Raw genomic sequence first — 23,808 nt, forward strand, 5'->3', positions numbered from 1 at the left:
TACTCATTCTCTCTCTCTCTCTCTCTCTCTCTCTCTCTCTCTCTCTCTCTCTCTCTCTCTCTCAAGGCTAATTTACACCAAAGGTTCATGTTCATGTCGAGACAAGCTGTAGCCTGGCACGCCCTCCCAGTGAACACCTTCGGCACAGCTGTCGCTGGTCTGGCCAACTGCTGACCAACTGCTGAACTGCCCCCTTTGGTCGAGAACCAATCAACTTTGAGCAGCTCCAACGGTCTGGGTAGATGCATGTTCAAGGCCTTACAAACTAATCACAGTGGCTAGCGAACTAAAAAGGTAACCTCATGTCATCTGACATCGACCAGTAGCAAATCGAGGCAGTTGAAGGAGGCGGGTCAACCATGCGCTTGGAGAAACCGTTGAGCACAGGCTCTTGGTCAGACCAAAGTCTCGCAGAGCTTTGAAAGTCGATGGCAATCAGGCTAGACAAGCTGCAACAACATTCTAAAAACCAGCAGTAACAGTGTTCCCTTAGCAACGTCTTTGGTACACCACTCATTCTAGCCAGATTACTAGTACATCAGGTAATAAGTTAATTAATGGTATGTTTATTTGTCTGAATTTATAATTTGATAAATGGGCAAACACTGATGTTCTTCAAAACGGAGATCATAATTCTTTCTATGCCTATCCTTTGACCAAATATCTCTGCTGGACTGTCTGACTGACAACACATTATAAATGCTGTAAGGTAAAAGTATTCTAAAAAACACAACTGTGATTTGACATTTCAAATCTTTTGACACAGCTTGCCAAACCCAGCGACATCTAATTCACACTGTTGCAACTCCTCTCTGTAACTGTTTTATTGCAAATCTTTGGTGTGAACTGGCCTTCAGGATTTTTATATCTTAAGATAACATTAATGCCCATGTAATGTCAAAACCTATTTGCATCAAGTCTGAATGACCTCAGATGCACCATCATCTGGATCATGCTCTTGTTAACTGTCGTCTTCCTCTGATTCTTCCTCATCTGTCTCCTGAACATCTACTTGTGTGCCTCCTCCTCCAAGTACCTTGTTGAACAAGGCCCCAAGGGCATTAGCCCCTCCCATAGCTGCTCCCATGGCTCCTCCAAAAGCTGCTGCGGCTCCTCCCACTCCTCCCACTACTCCTGCAGCTACTATCCCACCTGTGGCTACAGTGGCCCCCACGATGCGTCCTAGGGTGGCCATCCTTTGCCTGGTAGCCTGGTCTTTAACCTCTTGTCTCCTTTGTGCTCTCTCTGCACGCTCTCGTTTTTGCCTCTCCTTTTTTTCTCTTATCTCTCCCTGAGCATCCTGGTACATCTTACTAGTGTAGTGTCCTCCACCATTCTCCTCCACCATGACGTCTATCTTCTCCAGTAGCTCCAGGACCTGAGTACGATCTCTTTTCTTCCTATTGTTGAAGACATGATATCTACCTCCAAACCTCTCAATAAGTGAAGATAGCAAACCACTTTTCTGCAGATAGCCCTCCACTGGTTTTCTCCCCAGCACATCTCCATGAGTGAAGAGCACTATGGTGTACTTTAACGCCCTCTCACCGAAGTTCTCCTGGATCCACTTCACTGCGTTCCCCTCCTCTTCTGTGAATCTTGCATCTAGCCTGATCACCAGCAGAAAGGCATGAGGCCCAGGACGAGACAACTGAACACATTTCTCTAGTTCACTTTTCAGCTGTTCTATTGACCTTCCTGTATCAAACAACCCTGGTGTATCAATCACAGTAATGTGTCTACCAGCCACCTCAGCATGCTGTATATCACAAGTTTGAGTTACAGATTCAAATGAGACTTCCTCTGTAAATATTGTCTTCCCCAGGATGGTGTTGGCTGATGCACTCTTTCCTGGACCAGTTTTACCCAGCAGCACAATCCTCTGCTCAGGCACTGTAATGAGACATTCAGAATTAGAGATGCACCAATATGGATTTTTTTCTGGGGGGTTGTCAATTAATTTTGGGGTGTTTTTGCCCGCATTGCACATCATCTACTCAGGAGGGCACTGCTCCCACATACTTTGGCCCACCATGACAAACCTGACCTCTACTGAAACCTGACACTCAGAGGTATTATATGAAACAGTCTGTTTGACTGTGTGATGTACTGGCAAAGGGTTACAGAGGCTTGAATATTGTTTTCTCTTTCAGCCGGTAACATACATCTCTGGAACTGCCCACATTTGGGCCCTCTAGATCACCATGTCAGCCTTGAAACACAACTAACACCTAACACCAGGTCTTGTGAGCCTGTAACTCAAAGTAGATTACTATGGGCTAAAATATGGAGTTTTCACAAATTTATTTGTGTTGAAATACCTATGCGAGTCATTTTTAGAAATCTGCCAGAGTAGCAAATTAATATGTAAAGTTATCCTTTTTCTTTGATTCTATGACAGTCAGTGTCATGCAAAAGTGGATAAAACTAGAATCTCCAGAATGTTAGCTTTCATTTGACACCAAGATTATGTTTCTACTCAAAGGGGTTCTTGTGTAGTAAGGGTTTTATTGTTTGTATGCACCATCAAATCTCTGAATTCTTTTGGCCGAAATGACTATTTCCTTGTTTGAATGGATTTGGAAGGGCTAGCTCTATGGTATATCCGGTAGTGTCACATATCAATCGATCCGTCTAACTCTTAGCATCCCGGAACCGTCGGTCCCATCTCCGAGACTTGCTGCAGTCCCGCGTTATCGTCATTCAAAGCGGAGGTCCCTGATTGACAGCTTTCTTGCCCAATCCCCTCCGGTTACGGATATCTCGACAACCAAAGGTCGCAGAGAGACATGGGAGGGCTCTATGAATGCGGAAGAGGCAGACGAATCTTCGGATGTTTTTAGCTTAGCGATAGCACTTTGCTATGGAATGCTACGCGGCTATACAGATAAGTTTCAAGTCGCAGATTATTTATTTCTAGTTTGTTGCTTTTGTATGAACTGTATTATACATCTACCAAACGTATTATGGATAAAACAACGTGGATATTCCATTACTATGGGTTCTTACGGACATGTGAAGGCCCAGCATTCTATGGTTGGCAGATCGCTATGGGGTCGTACAAGGACTGTAAGGTAAGGAGTCACTGATTCGAGATGGGTTTGGTGGGAGGGGGGGTACAGTACAGTACAGTACAGTAAGTTTTTTTTTTTTTTCTTTTCATAACGAACTATACATATCTTGATTCGTGAGAGTCTAAGCTTTCAACCGATATGTGACATGACTATGGAACTTCGTGATATGATGCCTAAAATTATGGGAGGGGGGAGTGGGGGAGGTGTGGGGGTGGGGGGTGAGTCGTGAGCGGCACGCCCGTTCCAGTACAGGATAAACTAGTACAGTGCCCCTACAAACAATATTTTCAAAAAACTTGTTGCCCAATTACATTGATGCAGGAAGATCATGTTAGATTGGCGATGATGTAGAATCAGGCCCATGCAAGTGAAGGGGAAAGGCGTTTGAGTTGCAGCTAATGGCAATATTAGACACATTACATACCCATGCGTTTTTGCTGTTGTTGGGCAATGCTAAAGCTAACCGCATAACATGGCCATGCCAGTGCTATTAACTCGTAAGTGATGTTTGAGTGAATGTTATGCCCATAGCCGATGTCCAGATAGAGTCAAGAGCGGCTGTTTTAAATACAAATTGCAACAGAACCTATGGCGGAAGGCAACCGCGGTTGTTGATGTAGTAGCCTATGCAACGTTACGTTACAGCCTGCTTACCAACATGGGTGCATGTGTGTCGGACTCAGCATGTTTATCCAAGATCAACAATCTTGAAACGGTCTGTTGTTTAAGTGAGACATCGAAATTTCCATGGATGGCAACACGTGAGTTTGTCAGCGAAATGGGCTTTTTTTCTATGCTGAGGTAAGTCAGAGTGAGAATTGGGGAGTGGCTAGAGTGCAGAGAGCGGTAGAATTGTGGGATTGCAGTAGAGTTGTGAATTTTGCTTAATTTAACAATATATTTGTCATTTTTTGTCCAAAAACGACCAAACTTTGCACTGCTCTCACGCATGTCATTAGCAATACCTGTGTCAAAGTTTAGGTCAATTGGATGAGTGGTTCGAGAGTGACACACAGACAGACGTTCCTTGCATTAATAGATAGACGTTCCTTGCATTAATAGATAGATAGATATTAGGGTGCTACAGTATATTGTTCTTTGAGGGCAAAAAAAGATCACAAAATCCCAGAATAAACCAAACAGTACCTTAGAATTCTGAGACATGTCACCTGACTTGGCTACATTACCAGTTCACTTTGGAGGAAGTTTAAATAGGCTACTTGGTACTAGTTATTTCTCTGTGGCTATTGTGTATGGCTCCCCCAGTGGGGAAGACTATCAAATGGCTTTTAAAATTCAAGTAAACATTAACATTGCCAGGCGTTATAGCGAGCTATATCTGTACCTATACATAACCGAAACAAAAGCAAGTCACAAACGCTGTAGAACCTAACTCCACATTACGGTTTTATTTACAGTAGGATAATAGAAACCGACTGTATTGCACAGCGGTGAGGTTAGTTTCATGTTGGATATTCAACAGATATTCAGATATTCGCAAAATCGTGCTGTGGGCTGTACATCTGTCGAATATCCAAAGTGAAACTAACTTCACCGCGGTCTGTATTGCCCACATACATACGATAATTAACTTTTTTTTTTTTTTTTTTTTTTAAAGTATATTTTTTGGGCTTTTGTGCCTTTAATTTTTTTACAGGACAGTAGAGAGAGACAGGAAGCGAATGGGTGAGAGAGTCGGGGTGGGATCCGGAAAGGACCACGGGGCGGGAATCGAACCCGGGTCGCCGGCGTGCGGTGCAGGTGCCCCAGCCAGTTGCGCCACGGCTGGGGCCTCGAGAATTAACTTTAACGCATCCCTGAACTTGAAACTCTTCCTCTCCAATCGCGACATATGCTTTCAATCACCACGAGTTCTAGCCTCGTTCAGAGCGGTAGATACAAGAGTTTTGTCCTGGCAGCCTACATCCCACATGCCCATTCACTCCCTGAGAAGCCCGGCCTCCCTGGAAATGCAATTTTGGAGCGTTTGGTGAACTTTGTGATCATAATTTCCAGGACCACAAATAATTCCGCTACTTTTTAATGTCATCCGAATGTAATGTTGATTTATTGCATAGCCTACTTACCAAGCTTCAACAACACTATTGACTGTAGCTGTCCAAACTGAAGGCTAACTGTACAGTTCAACAGTTCAAATTGTAGCCTAACATTAACTGCAACAGTTCAACATAAGCACAACAACGCACGCTCAATGTGCGTGTGAGTTTCTACGGGAACATACAGTAGCTGCTACAGACACCTTAGGAAAAGGGCTGATGACCGGTCTTTAACTAGTTTATTACACATCCAGAAGAATACATTTGAGTTGTTATAGGCTCTGGAATGGATTATTATGGAGCATAATCGGAAAGTTATGATTAAAAAAAATATCAGGGACGAAAAATCCGAGGGGGCACATGCCCCCTTAACTTCAATGGGCATGACGCCACTGGCAGTATGTGCTTGATTTTAGGATGAGAAGCCTTAACATAAATCAAACTATTCTAAAATTAAGTGAAATTATTTTTTATGAGAAAACATTAGGTAAGTTTCTTTGTACTGAAAACAATACCAACTAGATTGGGGTTGCCCAGGGTGAACTGTACAGTATGTGCTATTTGCAAACCAAGCTCAACACAAGCACTCCCTGTCATGTGCTCATACCTCTGCCTTCTGCCTGACTATATGAGGCTGTCCCTTTGGAAGACCCTGGACTCCTTGGTGTTTTGGGTGACACTGTGGAGAAATATGGAACATGTTTGTAGCGGTAACAGTTGACTAGAGATAATATAGGGGGTAAAACAGTGTTTTTTCATGTGCTGGTTATTTTAGAGATTCTGAGTTTTGATTCACAAACCATTGAACATATTAGGCATGTAAATTACCAAACACCCTACAGTAGAATGTATAACTGGGTTGTGTTTTATGTTATGCTTATAATCTTATTTTACGAACACAAATCTCGTGTTGTTAATCGAAGGATGACTGAGCGTGTGAGCATTCAAAAAAGGTGGTGCTCTTCTTAGTCTTGTATGAGGTTTAAAATATGTAATTTCTTACTTATAATTGTAAGATTTAACATTTAAGGTGTAACACCTTATGCTATGAATACAATTTGTATAATATGCTATATTATATTTCAATGTTAATGTTTATTCATGCCATTGTAAGCACATTGTAAGTTTGAACAAAACTGCTTGCAAAGACCCAAAAACCATAAACATGAAAAATGCTCACTTACTTCTAGGAGGTGGGGTAAGACTTTTGCCCCTTCTTTTTCGTCCTTAAAATAAATAAACCATTGCAATTATCAGTATGGTTTTAGTCTCATAATAGCCATCATGCACAGATTGTAATATTCTACATATTCTGCACTCTGTTTGAAACACATACATTCTATGATTTCAGATTATATTTGTCATAAAAATGCAATGTCACTGATTACCAATGTAGTGATGGCACAAAACATTTCACATGGCTCTTCATAATTCTGCAGAATGCTCCATTCACTTGAGAGGGCTCCTCCCAACGTTCAAAGCTCTGATATTTCTGTATACTGTAACAGACCATTGCTAAGTATAATATACCGCTGTCAAGGAAAATGAGTTTTGCACTTCTTATTCACATCTTTTATATCACTCCGCAAGTAGTCCTAACACTTCTTGCAATGGAACTTCATTCAAAAGTAAAAGCCGACGATTAATCAGCCTGGTTCTAAAGAATGTTTGATTCAAGTTCAGCGTGTGTTGCAAACTTTCAGCAAAAATCTCAGCAAAAGCCATGATGAACCGGTTACAAATAAATGTCATATTGTGTGGAGTTTATTTAATTTTGTGTTGTAATAAGTGGGATAATGTATCGCCCTGTCAAGACTTATTTTCTGATAATCACCGACGTTTTATACATTATCAAAGCACCTGATCACATGTGACCTCACCTCTACTTCCTGTCTTCTTTTGTGTGGGTGTGTCTTTTGGAGACCCTGGACCTGTTAGCGTTTCGGGTGACGCTGTGGAAATAGATTTGAATAAGTTCCATTTGGCAACAAATAACCAAAACTGCCTGAAATCACAGTGAAATCATACAGGTTATTTTACTTTAAAATAACGGCTTCAAAAAATTATGAATGGATTTATAAAAGGAAAAATGTTGTCTGTGTCAAGTGTCTGCATGGATGCATGCTTGGTATTGAAATATTGAATTTGTAGACCCAGCAATGAACATGAACCATTTTGTCCATTTTTGACACATTGGATTCCCCCTTAGAATCGATTATTTTTTTTGCTTTTTCCAAATAAAGGAAAGACATGTCTCTGGCTTTGTTAGATTCCAAAGGGTCTATCAATAAAAAAAAAAAAAACAAACTTACTTCCAGGTGGTGGGGTCTTTGCCTTTCTTCTCCCTTAATAAAGTCAATGTTGACATCAGCATAGTTAATGTTACAGTGTTGATCTTAATTAGCCATTACATTCAGATTTACAAATTTTATTTTCTGTTCACAAAAAAAAGCAAAAAAAAAAAAAAAAAACATAAATCCTGGCTCACAATGACATCTGACTGAAGTTGAACTATAAGAAAAGGATTAACTTTGAAGGAGTAGCAGGTTTCGTTCTAGTCAATCTACATTCTTTAATGAAAATAATATTGTGGGATAATGCATAAGTGTACAAAGGTGCTTGAAAGCCAAATAAACTAGCCTAACATACAGTACATGCAATTCCTATATCTAACTGATATACTATATCTAACTGATATCTATATTGATATTGTCCATATTGCATGTTAGTTAAATAGAGCATCAGCTAAACCTTCAATAACTGTCCAGATTGTATTGCAGGCAAAGCATACAAGGCAAAACAGTCCATTATTATGGATTCAATATTATTTATGAACTTTAGATATGACAGTTTAGATTACTAAGGATAAAGTAAATTTCAAGCAGACCTTCATCGGAAGCAGAGTCTTCTGCATGCATAGATGCAGTCCGCCATTGGCCTCTTCCAGACGCCATTGTTCTTTCTCATTTCTCATTTAAAGCTGAGTTATGCTAAACACTAGCAATCTAAAAAAAAACAGTTGAACAATTTAAAACATTTGAGCCATAACTTTGTAAATGTGGCATATGCTCTTTTCCATGTTTGTCAGATAAAACAGATCAACAGAAAAGGTGCATTTTGTCAAGCTGTTAGCAGAGATTAACTACTGATGAACCTTATGATCATTACAACATTCTGTTGATATAAGAGATTATATAAAATGAAGATTGATTGACGAACCCCTTCTTGCTTTACTGTATTGACTACTTAATATTAAAAATGAAAAATTATAAATGTAAACTACTTATCTGTGACCTAACTGCAGCACTGTGCTTGGACTTTGGAGCCATTTGTTTTATTGCACCTAATGGTCGGCTATGATCATTGTCGCAGTGACGTTGGGATTTGAAATTGACTTCCTCAATTCTCACTTTTCAAATGTCAACATTGGAAAACGTCATATTGTGTTAACTTCAATTTCAAGAGGGGAAAAATGGTTCAATTCAAACAGTGGTTCAGTGTCAAGAGGGCCATCGCATTATTAGCTGAATTATCGAATGCCTTTATTGCAATACAACAAAATTAGGAGTGCTACTCCACTGGGTGCACACATACAATAAATAATCATTATGAGACATATAAAACACACTAAGACATATAAAATACAATAAAAGAGTAAAAGAGCAATGGTCAGATATGCAACTATTAAAGTGCAAAAAGTGACACTAGGTGGCTGGGTTTAGCTATTGTTTGTTTAGGGAGACTATTGTGTTTGGGAAGAAGCTATTTCTAAATCTTGTGCTGGATTGTATGGACCTATAACCCCTACCAGAAGGTAACAGTTGAAACAAATGGTGGCCAGGATGAGTATTGTCCTTGATGATGTTCTTGGCTCTTGAAAGAGTGCGACTGAGTGCAATATCTCTGTATAGATTACAGAGATGCCGTATGACTGGATGCTCTCGATGATGGACCTGTGAAATGACACTAGTAGCTTCACATTCAAGTTGATTTTCCTCAGTATCCTGAGGAAGTGAAGGTGCTGCTGAGCTTTATTGATAATGGGTGTGGTGTTAGTTGCCCAGGAGAAACAGTCTGTGATGTGGATGCCCAGAAATTTGAATTAGTTGACTCTCTCCACACACTCACCATTTATGAGGAGAGGTGGTGGGGGGGGGGGGGGGGTTATGTTTTCTGAAGTCAATTATGAGTTCTTTTGTTTTTGTGGTATTTGGGATGAGGTTATTAGAAGAGCACCACTCAAAGAGATTCTGCACTTCCTGTCTGTAGGCAGACTCGTCCCCGCCCGTTATAAGACCTACTATGGTATGTCCTCTGCTAACTTTAGAGTTTGTGGGGAATGTTGGTAAGCAGTCAAAGGTGTATAGTGAATAGAGAAAAGGGCTCAGCACACAGCCCTGAGGTGAGCCGGTGCTGAGTGTGATGGTGGAAGAGAGGTGGGGGCCAATTCGAACAGTCTGTGGATGGTTTGTCAAAAAGTCTTTTATCCAGCTGCAGGTGGGTGAGGGGAGTCCGAGGGTCAGCAGTTTGTTGATCAGGATGTTGGGGATGATTGTGTTAAAGGCAGAGCTGTAATCCACAAAAAGCATCCTGACGTAGCTGTTTCTCTGTTCAAGATGTAGAGTTATAGGTAAGGCATCATCTGTGGATCCATTAGGCCTGTATGCAAACTGATGATTGTCCAACGAGTGAGGGAGACTGGCTTGCACGTATTTGAGTACCAGTCTCTCAAAGCACTTCATTATGAGAGGGGTCAGGGCCACGGGGCTGTAGTCTGAGACTGTTTGGTGATGATTTCTTGGGTATGATGGTTGCTGATTTCAGACAGGAGGGGATAATGGCCTGAGCGAGAGATAATTACTCTCGAGCCTGATTAATAACTTGGTGAAAATATAGGTTTAGTTTTCTTTTCAACTTTTTACTCTTATCTTTTATCTGTTGTGAACATTCAATCAAGAAACCGTAGCAACACAAAATATTTAGATTTTGAACTCACCCCTGCCCTCATTGCGACCTTACACCATCCCAGTTAAACAATCTTGATGCTATTAGTTATATTGTGTGAAAGTGCACTATATTGATTTAAATTATTCTAATCAAAATAAACATTTTGAGGAAAATACTGAATATAGAATTTACTCCAAAAGTTAACGTATGTGCTGCACCGCATTATGTACTGTAAGCTGCCGTTGCTAGTATAGTGTGCCCCAACCTGGATATCAGTGTTGGACTTTGTAACTGGCTCAGCACAAGTTTTATAACTGCTCACTGATCATTAACTAGCTGCCAGCGTCTCAACTCCTGTGGGTGTAATAAATCACAAGCAGATGCAGGACCAAATTTAATACAAACAAAATCAGCTACAAAAATTGTTACAACACAACAAATGTAGCAATGTACTGCAATGCAATTCATTGCTTTGGCCCCAATGGAAATGTAGTAATAGACTGAACCCATTAGGCTTGCAATGCAAACTACCATATGCATAGCCTGGCATAGCCCTCCGTAAGCTTCCACTCAATTTTAATTTCCCTTCACCATTACGTCTGGGTCTGATCCCCTTGAACTCGATTTCCCAGGATGCATTCCGACCGGACCAATCAGCAAACGGGGGGGATGGGGGAGGCGGGTGTTAACAATGACGTTGAGCATAAGTGCGTTGTAGTCTCTATAGCGGTCACAACCAAATGTCAGCGCTTGGGTAAAATCATGCCCAATCGTTTCAAACTTCAACAGAGTTCACGCCTCCTGCCTGAAATCGATTCTGAATGGAGAAGGTCCAGACCCTCTGTACGATATTAGTACGAGGGTTTGATCTGACCAGGCTACCATATGCTACCATCGACCACCAAATGAAGCTTTAACAATGAAGTGTATTAATCTTCAAGGTCAATACCCAATAATGTCATGGGATATGGACAACTGTGCTGTACACATGCAGTGTTTAGGTGGATAAATGTCCACGGTGACAGAGTGAGGTTCACAGATGTAAATATATGATCCAGAGGGGAATGTGTGTGCTAGAGTGGGCAAGGGCCTGAATGTCAGGCTGAGAGCAACTGAGTGTCTAAATGTGAATGCAATGTTGTGAATTAAAATGTGTGAATAAGAGCGTCTAAATGTGTGTGCATGTACAGTTGTGATAGTGTCTAAATGTTTGTGAGTGTAAAGTTATGAGAGTGTCTATGTGTGAGTGTAAAGTTATGAGAGTGTCTGACGGACTGAGAGTGAAACAAAAGGTTCATTTGATTTGTTGCATTCTGGACAATGCACACATACTGTACATGCATCACATTCATCTATATTCTAGATCTGCACAGTGGCAGGTGCAGTCGAATGAGCCTAAACAATCAGGCCTTTATAGCCCACTGTACAGAAGAAGGGGCTCAGAGTAAATGCACAGACCGCTAGAGAGAGAGAGTAGGGGTGCATAATGCACAATCAGCACAAATGAACAAATATAATTCAATAATTTAGTTATGGGAAAATAGGGCAGGGGAAATAAAGACTCAGAATATAAGCAAATACTTAATTTATTTTGAAATAGTCAGTGAAATAATAAATGTCTGATGAAAAATATTCATCATGATCACAAATGGGCTCATAAACAAATACATGAACACCATATGTTTTAATAAAAGAATATGCATTTGTTCTGTGTATTTTTTCAATGTGTTTTTTTGCAATACAAAGAACATAGTCTATATAAAAACAATACTGTGGTCCTTCACTGACTTTCAAAATAATACAACTCAGCATGAAGCATGATCATCATTTTACACACATGTGTGAATATGTACATAAAAAAAAAAAATATATATATATGTGTGTGTAAGTAAATAACCAATTTAATGCTAAATATTCCACAATAAACTGTATATTAAGGGCTGCTATACAAACATTGAAATAATTCTGTTCTGATATATTTCCCCAAGGTGAATGGCTTGTATTTACACACAAGCTGCATGCCAATATTGCAGCTCACTTTAACTGAAATAGGATAAACACCCAGAAGGTGACACTGTGACACTTTCTCTCTCTCTCTCTCTCTCTCTCTCTCTCTCTCTCTCTCTCTCTCTCTCTCTCTCTCTCTCTCTCTCTCTCTCTCTCTCTCTCTCTCTCTCTCTCAGCTAATTTACACCAAAGATTCACGTTGAGACGAGTTGCAACATTCTATAAACTAGTAACTTGCTGCCGCCTGTTCACATGTTCTAGAAACCAGGGAGTTCACGTCCCTCAACAACGTTTTTGTTACATCATTCACCGTAGCCATATAAACTAGCATTAGTAAGTCAAATCACCTTTATTTGTCTGAAATTATAACTCTTTTGACTGATGTGAAAACACAGTACTTCAAAACAGAGTTCATCAGTCTTTCTCTGCCTCTCCTTTGGCCGAAACAGATTTCTGCTGGACTGACTAACTGACAACTCACCATAAAAACTGTGAGTTTAAATTATCCTAAAACTGTGATTTGACATTTCAAAATCTTTTGACACGGCTGAAACTCCTGCCTGCAACGGTTTTGTCTCATTGCAAATCTCTGGTGTGAATTGGCCTTCAGGATTTCAGTTTCTTAAGACCACATTAATGCCCATGTATATGTCATGCTGGGACAAAACCTATTCTGTGCATCTTCCACCATCATCTGGCTCATGCTTTTGTTAACTGTCATCATCAACCTCTGATTCTTCCTCACTATCACCTGTCTCCAGAATGTCCACTTGTTTGCTTCCTCGTCCATGTAACCTGCTGAGCATGGCCAGGGAGGCGCCCCCAAGGGCAGAAGCCCCTCCCACAGCTGCTGCGGCGGCTCCTCCCACTACTCCTGCAGCTGCTAACCCACCTGTGGCCACAGTGGCCCCCATGAAGCCTCCTAGGATGGCCATCCTCTGCATAGTAGATGGGACTTCCTCATCTTTTTTCCTGTGCTCTCTCTCTGCGCGCTCTCGTTTTTGCCTTTCCTCCTGGGCTCTCTTTTCGGCTTCCCCTCTCTTCCTCCTTTCTTCCTCTACTTCTAGCTCTACCTCTCGCCTCTTTCTCCTCTCCTCTTCTGCCTCCCTTTCTGCTTCTTCTTTTTTCTTTCTCTCTTCATCTGCATCTCTCTGAATGGCTTCTTTTTCCATCCTCTCCTGTTCTGCCTTTCTCCTCTCCTCCTCTGCTTTCTTCTCTGCCTCTTCCTTACCCCTCCTCTCTTCCTCCACCTCCCTCTCTGCCTCTCGTTTTTTCTTCCTCTCCTCATCTGCCTCGTCTTCTGCTACTCTCTTTTTCTTTCTCTCTTTCTCTGTCTGCCTCTCTGCTTCTTGTTTTTTCTTCCTCTCTTCATCCGCCTTCTTTTTGTTAGCTTGTTTTTCCATCCTTTCCAGTTCAGCTTTCCTTCTCTCCTCCTGAACTTTCCTCTCAGCTTCTTTTTTTCTCCTCCGCTCCACCTCAGCTTCCTTTTCTGCCTCTCGTTTTTTCTTTCTCTCTTCTTCCGTCTCCTTTTCTGCCTCTCGTTTTTTCCTCCTCTCTTCCTCCGCCTCTCGCTCTGCTTCCTGTTTTCTCTTCCTCTCCTCCACTGTCTCCCTCTCTGCTGCCTCTCTCCGCCTCTGCTCCTGAAGAGCTCTCTTCTCTACAGCTTTTTTATTCTCCATCTCCTCTTCTAACTCTTTCTCTATTTTCTCTCTCTTGTTCCTTTCATCTGTAATCCTGCTCTCATGTTCTTGACTCCTTCTCTCCTCCTCCTCTCTTTCCCTCTCCACTTTTACTCTTACCTTTCCCTGAGCATCCTGGTACATCTTACTAGTATAGCATCCTCCACCATTCTCCTCCACCATGACGTCTATCTTCTCCAGTAGCTCCAGGACCTGAGTACGACCTCTTTTCTTTTTATTGTTGAAGACATGATATCTACCTCCAAACCTCTCAATAAGTGAAGATAGCAAACCACTTTTCTGCAGATAGCCCTCCACTGGTTCTCCCTCCAGCACATCTCCATGGGTGAGGAGCACTATGGTGTACTTCAAAGCCCTCTCACCAAAGTTCTCCTGGATCCACTTCACTGCGTTCCCCTCCTCTTCTGTGAATCTTGCATCTAGCCTGATCACCAGCAGAAAGGCATGAGGCCCAGGACGAGACAACTGAACACATTTCTCTAGTTCACTTTTCAGCTGTTCTATTGACCTTCCTGTATCAAACAACCCTGGTGTATCAATCACAGTAATGTGTCTACCAGCCACCTCAGCATGCTGTAGATCACAAGTTTGAGTTACAGATTCAAATGAGACTTCCTCTGTGAATATTGTCTTCCCAAGGATGGTGTTGGCGGATGCACTCTTTCCTGGACCAGTTTTTCCCAGCAGCACAATCCTCCGCTCAGGCACTGTGAGGAGACATTCATAATTAATGCACTATTGGAAAAAAAGAACACATTTATTTTAGATGTGTTGCGCCTAATAGGCCTTTTCACACTGACAGCCTTTAGTGCCTGTTATTCAAACTAGTGCGTTTGACCCCTTGTTTTGGTTTATTTGTGTCGGTCAGAGTCCAACAGTCGCACTCAAGTGCAGACCAAATTAATTGTCCGAAGACCTCCAAAAAGAGGCTGTCTCGATCCGCATCAGATAGTCAACTCTGATGTGATGTGGTACTGTAGGTCCAACTGCCTCGTTGTTCAGATCACTATAGGTACAATTTGTTTACTTCCTACAGAAATACCATGTGAAATTGGTTCTAATAACATGAACCATGGACAAACGTGTCATGTTACTTGTGACTCGTAGCTCATTCTTGAACTCTACAATTTGCCAAAAGTGACAATTGATATGTGTTCAATGCCAAGGCATGCAAATGTAACATCTAACCAAGTGTTATTAATCCTATATTAAGATCAAAACATCTGGTAGGTATTGTCTTAAGTATGAAGATACTTACCTAGTGCTCTCTCGAAATATCAGTTTGAATTAATTTATGCACAGGCAAAAAAGAAGCAAATTTGGGTGCCAATGTGTTGAGCAAATTTGTCTTGATAAGACTCCTTAAAACAAGTCAAGTTCGGTTCCAAAGAGTAAAAAGCATCGATAAGTTAATTGTGTATTTCAGGTAATATCAAGTCTTGTAGTTTGTACTTGTTTCTAGGATGAGAAGCCTTAAAATAAATCAAACTATTCTAAAATTAAGGCAAATTATTTTTACGAGAAATCACTAGATACCAGTGTTGGGTAACGCATTACTGTAATTCCACTACTTTTAGCGGTAACGAGCAAGTAACTAAGTATTTTTTAAAATCAGGTAACGCAATTACAATTACTGAAATTTAAATGAGTTTTTTACTCGCGTTACTCTCTTTGTGAAAATCGAAGAAGACAAGAGGCTCACTTCTGACCTGACGTAGCAGGGTGGCACACACACCAATCGAATCAATCAATGAGCATTAAACCACATCATGGCCGACAGTGCGGATAAGATGAGCTTTCTCTCCTAGAAGTATGGACATTCATTTTCGCTCGTCGAAATCAAAGGCAGAAACGTAGTGGTGAGTTGTAAAATAGCCTATGTGCAGGTGCAAAGACCCCACATCTAAGAGTTCAACCTACCTAAATCATAGAAGCAAGACACTTATCTTTTCTATGACGCCAGAAATATCCTCTTTACCTTGTTCGTTTTTTTAACATTAATTTTATTTAATGAAAACATGTCAGTGAACTATGCGTGACTTTCCCCGTTAAAACCGAATGAAACCTAATTACATTCACGTACCTCTTAAAGTGACAGTCACTCAATGAGACCTACACACCACTCCTGTAGGCTAATGTCATTAAAGACAAGTGTAATCAACATGAAGTGGCCTATTCAAATTACTGATTATTTTTAGCTATAAGTAACTAGAAATGCAATTCCAAGGAATTACCAGTGCATGAAAATGCAAAAATAGATAGATAATGTAGATATGGTTACTAAGGTGTAGCTAGGGTAAACATGGTGGTTGCATAGTTTACAGAGAGTTGATAGTGTGAAGGTAGACGTTTTAAAGATGAAACGTTCCAGTTCTAACTTAACTAATGATTTCTATTCATGTTAAAATGTTGATTAGCTAACTTAGCTAATGATTTCTAGCAGTTACGCTAAAAATGCTTATTATGCTAGCAATGCTAACTTTACTAACAATGCTAACCAGGTTGATTAGCTAACTTAACCGATGATTTCTAGCAGTATTGCTAAAAATGCTAACTATGCTAACAATGCTAAATTTGCTAACAATGCTAACCAGGTTGATTAGCTAACTTAGTTGATGATTTTTTGCAGTTATACAAAAAATGCTAACTATGCTAACAATGCTAACTATGCTAACCATGCTAACTACCTAACCTGCTAGTGAGGACTTTTATTTTGAAACATTTGTTGCTAGGGTATCCATGGTGGCCACTATCAGGAAACAAGAAGTAACTGCAGTATAATCATGTTGGTTGCTATGGAAACGGTCATAAACACTTAATTTTAATGGTTGCTATGTTGGTTGCTAGGTACATGGAGGTTTCATGTAGTTGACTGGAGGCATAGTGGATGATAACTGACAGTTGGAATGGTTGAACAGTTCAATAGTTGAGTAGTTTCAATGGTTAAATGATTTAATAGTGTATTATTGCAGTGAGGACCTTTATTTTGAAACAGTTGTGGACAGAGGAAGTAGTGAAACAGGATCTGTAGTCTTAATGAGATTGTATGCTTAAAGCCTGAGACAGAAGGTGCCTCTCATATAGCGTTTACGCGTCCTCTCTCGCTCCTCACTGATCTACATAAAGAATGATGGAGCGGCAACAATGGGATAGTCTAGCCCTTCTTCTATCTTTCTTTATGTAGATCATTGAGGATCGAGGATCGAGGGAGGACATATAAACGCTGCTTGAGAGGGACCCACAGTAAATACTTTAAAAGTTGTATGTAGATAGTCTAATTAATGTTGATAGACAGAATGTTTAATGGATGTTGATAGGCAGATTGTTTAATAGATATTGATTGACAGTTTAATGGGTGGATGAGTGAATGGTCTGAGGAAGATGAATGGATAGAAGGTTGGATGGAATATGCCTTATATTCTTGTTAAGAGAGACACTGATACAGCTCTCTGAGAGTAGTTGACACAGGTGTAATCAATTTAACTGGCTAGTCTTAAGAGAGCCAGAGTACTCTTAAAGCCTGAGACAGAGTAAATAATTTAAAAGTTGAATGTAGATAGTCTAATTAATGTTGATAGACAGAGAGTTTAATGGATGTTGATAGACAGATTGTTTAATAGATGTTGATAGACAGTTTAATGGGTGGATGAGTGAATGGTCTGAAGAAGATGAATGGATAGAATGTTGGATGGAATGTGCCTTATATTCTTGTAGAATGGAGAGACACAGCTCTCTACTGAGAGTAGTGGATACAGATACAGGTGTAATCAATTTAACTGGCTAGTCTTAAGAGAGCCAGCCTGAGACAGAGTAGATTGTTTAAAAGTTGAATGTAGAGCATCTAATTGATGTTGATAGGCAGACTGTTTAGAATGGGTGGATGAGTGAATGGTTTGAAGAAGATGAATGGATATAAAGTTGAATGGAATTAGGAGGACTTATTTTGATACTGTTGTGCGCAGAGGATACAGGGGAACAGAATATGTAGTCTTCAGAGAGATTGTAAAGCCTGAGAGAAACTGACAGTTGGTGCCCAGGTGGCTGGCCACCTGGCGTAAGATTCTAATTGCTGCCGTGATGTCATAATGAGCAATGTTAAGTCTATGGGGGAAATGGTAATAGTTTTTAAGTAATAGTTTAAAAAGTATAAAAGTTACAAAGTTAAAAAATACAAAGCAGGCATGGCATAAGCAAGACCTACGCAACAACGTTTGAATGAAGTTTCTACGTTAAACGGTTGAAGCTGAATTGGCTGCGTTAGAAGAAGAAGTTTAATAATAACTAGAAATGCAATTCCAAGGAATTACCAGTGCATGAAAATGCAAAAAAAGGTAGATATGGTTACTAAGGTGTAGCTAGGGTAAACATGGTGGTTGCATCGTTTACAGAGAGTTGATAGTGTGAAGGTAGACAGTTTAAAGCTGAAACATTCCAGTTCTAACTTAACTAATGATTTCTATTCATGTTAAAATGTTGATTAGCTAACTTAGCTAATGATTTCTAGCAGTTGTGCTAAAAATGCTAATTATGTTAGCAATGCTAATTTTACTAACAATGCTAACCAGGTTGATTAGCTAACTTAACCGATGATTTCTAGCAGTAATGCTAAAAATGCTAACTATGCTAACAATGCTAGATTTGCTAACAATGCTAACCAGGTTGATTAGCTAACTTAGTTGATGATTTTTTGCAGTTATGCTAAAAATGCTAGCTATGCTAACAAAGCTAACCATGCTAACTAGATAACTTGCTAGTGAGGACTTTTATTTTGAAACATTTGTTGCTAGGGTATCCATGGTGGCCACTATCAGGAAACAAGAAGTTACTGCAGTATAATCATGTTGGTTGCTATGGAAACGGTCATAAACGCTTAATTTTAATGGTTGCTCTGTTGGTTGCTAGGTACATGGAGGTTTCATGTAGTTGACTGGAGGCATAGTTGATGATAACTGACAGTTGGAATGGTTGAACAGTTAAATAGTTGAGTAGTTTCAATGGTCAAATGATTTAATAGTGTATTATTGCAGTGAGGACTTTTATTTTGAAACATTTGTGGACAGAGGAAACAGTTAACAGGATCTGTAGTCTTAATGAGATTGTATGCTTAAAGCCTGAGACAGAAGGTGCCTCTCATATAGCGTTTACGCGTCCTCTCTCGCTCCTCACTGATCTACATAAAGAATGATGGAGCGGCAACAATGGGATAGTCTAGCCCTTCTTCTATCTTTCTTTATGTAGATCATTGAGGATCGAGGAGCGAGGGAGGACATATAAACGCTGCTTGAGAGGGACCCACAGTAAATACTTTAAAAGTTGTATGTAGATAGTCTAATTAATGTTGATAGACAGAATGTTTAATGGATGTTGATAGGCAGATTGTTTAATAGATGTTGATAGGCAGTTTAATGGGTGGATGAGTGAATGGTCTGAAGAAGATGAATGGATAGAATGTTGGATGGAATGTGCCTTATATTCTTGTAGAATGGAGAGACACAGCTCTCTACTGAGAGTAGCCTAGTGGATACAGATACAGGTGTAATCAATTTAACTGGCTAGTCTTAAGAGAGCCAGCCTGAGACAGAGTAGATTGTTTAAAAGTTGAATGTAGAGCGTCTAATTGATGTTGATAGGCAGACTGTTTAGAATGGTTGGATGAGTGAATAGTTTGAAGAAGATGAATGGATATAAAGTTGAATGGAATTAGGAGGACTTATTTTGATACTGTTGTGCGCAGAGGATACAGGGGAACAGAATATGTAGTCTTCAGAGAGATTGTAAAGCCTGAGAGAAACTGACAGTTGGTGCCCAGGTGGCTGACCAGCTGGGGTAACATTCTAATTGCTGCCGTGATGTCATAATGAGCCATGTTAAGTCTATGGGGGAAAGTGTAACAGTTTTTAACTAATAGTTTAAAAAGTATAAAAGTTACAAAGTTGAAAAATACAAAGCAGGCATGGCATAAGCAAGACCTACGCAACAACGTTTGAACGAAGTTTCTACGTTAAACGGTTGAAGCTGATTTGGCTGCGTTAGAAGAAGAAGTTTAACTAGAAATGCAATTCCAAGGAATTACCAGTGCATGAAAATGCAAAAATAGATAGATAATGTAGATATGGTTACTAAGGTGTAGCTAGGGTAAACATGGTGGTTGCATAGTTTACAGAGAGTTGATAGTGTGAAGGTAGACAGTTTAAAGATGAAACATTCCAGTTCTAACTTAACTAATGATTTCTATTCATGTTAAAATGTTGATTAGCTAACTTAGCTAATGATTTCTAGCAGTTACGCTAAAAATGCTTATTATGCTAGCAATGCTAACTTTACTAACAATGCTAACCAGGTTGATTAGCTAACTTAACCGATGATTTCTAACAGTTATGCTAAAAATGCTAACTATGTTAACAATGCTAACTATGCTAACTAGCTAACTTGCTAGTGAGGACTTTTATTCTGAAACATTTGTTGCTAGGGTATCCATGGTGGCCACTATCAGGAAACAAGAAGTTACTGCAGTGTAATCATGTTGGTTGCTATGGAAACGGTCATAAACGCTTAATTTTAATGGTTGCTATGTTGGTTGCTAGGTACATGGAGGTTTCATGTAGTTGACTGGAGGCATAGTGGATGATAACTGACAGTTGGAATGGTTGAACAGTTCAATAGTTGAGTAGTTTCAATGGTTAAATGATTTAATAGTGTATTATTGCAGTGAGGACCTTTATTTTGAAACAGTTGTGGACAGAGGAAGTAGTGAAACAGGATCTGTAGTCTTAATGAGATTGTATGCTTAAAGCCTGAGACAGAAGGTGCCTCTCATAGCGTTTACGCTACCTCTCTCGCTCCTCACTGATCTACATAAAGAATGATGGAGCGGCAACAATGGGATAGTCTAGCCCTTCTTCTATCTTTCTTTATGTAGATCATTGAGGATCGAGGAGCGAGGGAGGACATATAAACGCTGCTTGAGAGGGACCCACAGTAAATACTTTAAAAGTTGTATGTAGATAGTCTAATTAATGTTGATAGATAGAATGTTTAATGGATGTTGATAGGCAGATTGTTTTATATTGATTGACAGTTTAATGGGTGGATGAGTGAATGGTCTGAAGAAGATGAATGGATAGAAGGTTGGATGGAATGTGCCTTATATTCTTGTTAAGAGAGACACTGATACAGCTCTCTGAGAGTAGTTGACACAGGTGTAATCAATTTAACTGGCTAGTCTTAAGAGAGCCAGAGTACTCTTAAAGCCTGAGACAGAGTAAATAATTTAAAAGTTGAATGTAGATAGTCTAATTAATGTTGATAGACAGAGAGTTTAATGGATGTTGATAGACAGATTGTTTAATAGACGTTGATAGACAGTTTAATGGGTGGATGAGTGAATGGTCTGAAGAAGATGAATGGATAGAATGTTGGATGGAATGTGCCTTATATTCTTGTAGAATGGAGAGACACAGCTATCTACTGAGAGTAGTGGATACAGATACAGGTGTAATCAATTTAACTGGCTAGTCTTAAGAGAGCCAGCCTGAGACAGAGTAGATTGTTTAAAAGTTCAATGTAGAGCGTCTAATTGATGTTGTTGATAGGCAGACTGTTTAGAATGGGTGGATGAGTGAATGGTTTGAAGAAGATGAATGGATATAAAGTTGGATGGAATTAGGAGGACTTATTTTGATACTGTTGTGCACAGAGGATACAGGGGAACAGAATATGTAGTCTTCAGAGAGGAGCCTGAGAGAAACTGACAGTTGGTGCCCAGGTGGCTGACCAGCTGGGGTAACATTCTAATTGCTGCCGTGATGTCATAATGAGCAATGTTAAGTCTATGGGGGAAATGGTGATAGTTTTTAACTAATAGTTTAAAAAGTATAAAAGTTACAAAGTTGAAAAATACAAAGCACATATGGCATAAGCAAGACCTACGCAACAAAGTTTGAATGAAGTTTCTACGTTAAACGGTTGAAGCTGAATTGCGAGCGTTAGAAGAAGAAGTTTAATAACTAGAAATGCAATTCCAAGGAATTACCAGTGCATGAAAATGCAAAAATAGATAGATAATGTAGATATGGTTACTAAGGTGTAGCTAGGGTAAACATGGTGGTTGCATAGTTTACAGAGAGTTGATAGTGTGAAGGTAGACAGTTTAAAGATGAAACGTTCCAGTTCTAACTTAACTAATGATTTCTATTCATGTTAAAATGTTGATTAGCTAAATTAGCTAATGATTTCTAGCAGTTACGCTAAAAATGTTTATTATGCTAGCAATGCTAACTTTACTAACAATGCTAACCAGGTTGATTAGCTAACTTAACCGATGATTTCTAGCAGTAATGCTAAAAATGCCAACTATGCTAAATTTGCTAACAATGCTAACCAGGTTGATTAGCTAACTTAGTTGATGATTTTTTGCAGTTATGCTAAAAATGCTAACTATGCTAACAATGCTAACCATGCTAACTAGCTAACTTGCTAGTGAGGACTTTTATTTTGAAACATTTGTTGCTAGGGTATCCATGGTGGCCACTATCAGGAAACAAGAAGTTACTGCAGCATAATCATGTTGGTTGCTATGGAAACGGTCATAAACACTTAATTTTAATGGTTGCTATGTTGGTTGCTAGGTACATGGAGGTTTCATGTAGTTGACTGGAGGCATAGTGGATGATAACTGACAGTTGGAATGGTTGAACAGTTCAATAGTTGAGTAGTTTCAATGGTTAAATGATTTAATAGTGTGTTATTGCAGTGAGGACCTTTATTTTGAAACAGTTGTGGACAGAGGAAGTAGTGAAACAGGATCTGTAGTCTTAATGAGATTGTATGCGTAAAGCCTGAGACAGAAGGTGCCTCTCATATAGCGTTTACGCGTCCTCTCTTGCTCCTCACTGATCTACATAAAGAATGATGGAGCGGCAACAATGGGATAGTCTAGCCCTTCTTCTATCTTTCTTTATGTAGATCATTGAGGATCGAGGAGCGAGGGAGGACATATAAACGCTGCTTGAGAGGGACCCACAGTAAATACTTTAAAAGTTGTATGTAGATAGTCTAATTAATGTTGATAGTTTAATGGATGTTGATAGGCAGATTGTTTAATAGATATTGATTGACAGTTTAATGGGTGGATGAGTGAATGGTCTGAAGAAGATGAATGGATAGAAGGTTGGATGGAATGTGCCTTATATTCTTGTTAAGAGAGACACTGATACAGCTCTCTGAGAGTAGTTGACACAGGTGTAATCAATTTAACTGGCTAGTCTTAGAGAGCCAGAGTACTCTTAAAGCCTGAGACAGAGTAAATAATTTAAAAGTTGAATGTAGATAGTCTAATTAATGTTGATAGACAGAGAGTTTAATGGATGTTGATAGACAGATTGTTTAATAGATGTTGATAGACAGTTTAATGGGTGGATGAGTGAATGGTCTGAAGAAGATGAATGGATAGAATGTTGGATGGAATGTGCCTTATATTCTTGTAGAATGGAGAGACACAGCTCTCTACTGAGAGTAGTGGATACAAATACAGGTGTAATCAATTTAACTGGCTAGTCTTAAGAGAGCCAGCCTGAGACAGAGTAGATTGTTTAAAAGTTGAATGTAGAGCGTCTAATTGATGTTTATAGGCAGACTGTTTAAAATGGGTGGATGAGTGAATGGTTTGAAGAAGATGAATGGATATAAAGTTGGATGGAATTAGGAGGACTTATTTTGATACTGTTGTGCGCAGAGGATACAGGGGAACAGAATATGTAGTCTTCAGAGAGATTGTAAAGCCTGAGAGAAACTGACAGTTGGTGCCCAGGTGGCCGGCCACCTGGCGTAAGATTCTAATTGCTGCCGTGATGTCATAATGAGCAATGTTAAGTCTATGGGGGAAATTGTAATAGTTTTTAACTAATAGTTTAAAAAGTATAAAAGTTACAAAGTTGAAAAATACAAAGCACACATCGCGTAAGTAAGACCTACGCGACATAGTTTGAATGGAGTTTCTACGCTAAGCGGTTGAAGCTGAATTGC

At 39.7% G+C, this 23,808-nt stretch overlaps 2 protein-coding genes across 2 annotated transcripts; both read right to left on the reverse strand.

Moving 5' to 3' along the window:
- Positions 1-961: 961 nt before the first annotated feature.
- Positions 962-9,720, reverse strand: LOC134077136 (GTPase IMAP family member 9-like). Its single transcript, XM_062532552.1, has 2 exons — positions 9,525-9,720; positions 962-1,893 (listed from the first exon to the last, which is right to left on the reverse strand). The coding sequence occupies exons 1-2, from the start codon at positions 9,718-9,720 to the stop codon at positions 962-964; spliced, it is 1,128 nt and encodes a 375-aa protein (XP_062388536.1).
- A 3,075-nt stretch (positions 9,721-12,795) lies between these two features.
- LOC134077142 (GTPase IMAP family member 9-like) lies at positions 12,796-14,897 on the reverse strand. The gene is made up of 3 exons (XM_062532565.1): positions 14,880-14,897; positions 13,885-14,520; positions 12,796-13,023 (listed from the first exon to the last, which is right to left on the reverse strand). The coding sequence occupies exons 1-3, from the start codon at positions 14,895-14,897 to the stop codon at positions 12,796-12,798; spliced, it is 882 nt and encodes a 293-aa protein (XP_062388549.1).
- Positions 14,898-23,808: the final 8,911 nt, after the last annotated feature.

The sequence above is a fragment of the Sardina pilchardus genome, chromosome 1 (genome assembly GCF_963854185.1).
Source record: "Sardina pilchardus chromosome 1, fSarPil1.1, whole genome shotgun sequence".
Lineage (NCBI taxonomy): Eukaryota > Metazoa > Chordata > Actinopteri > Clupeiformes > Clupeidae > Sardina > Sardina pilchardus.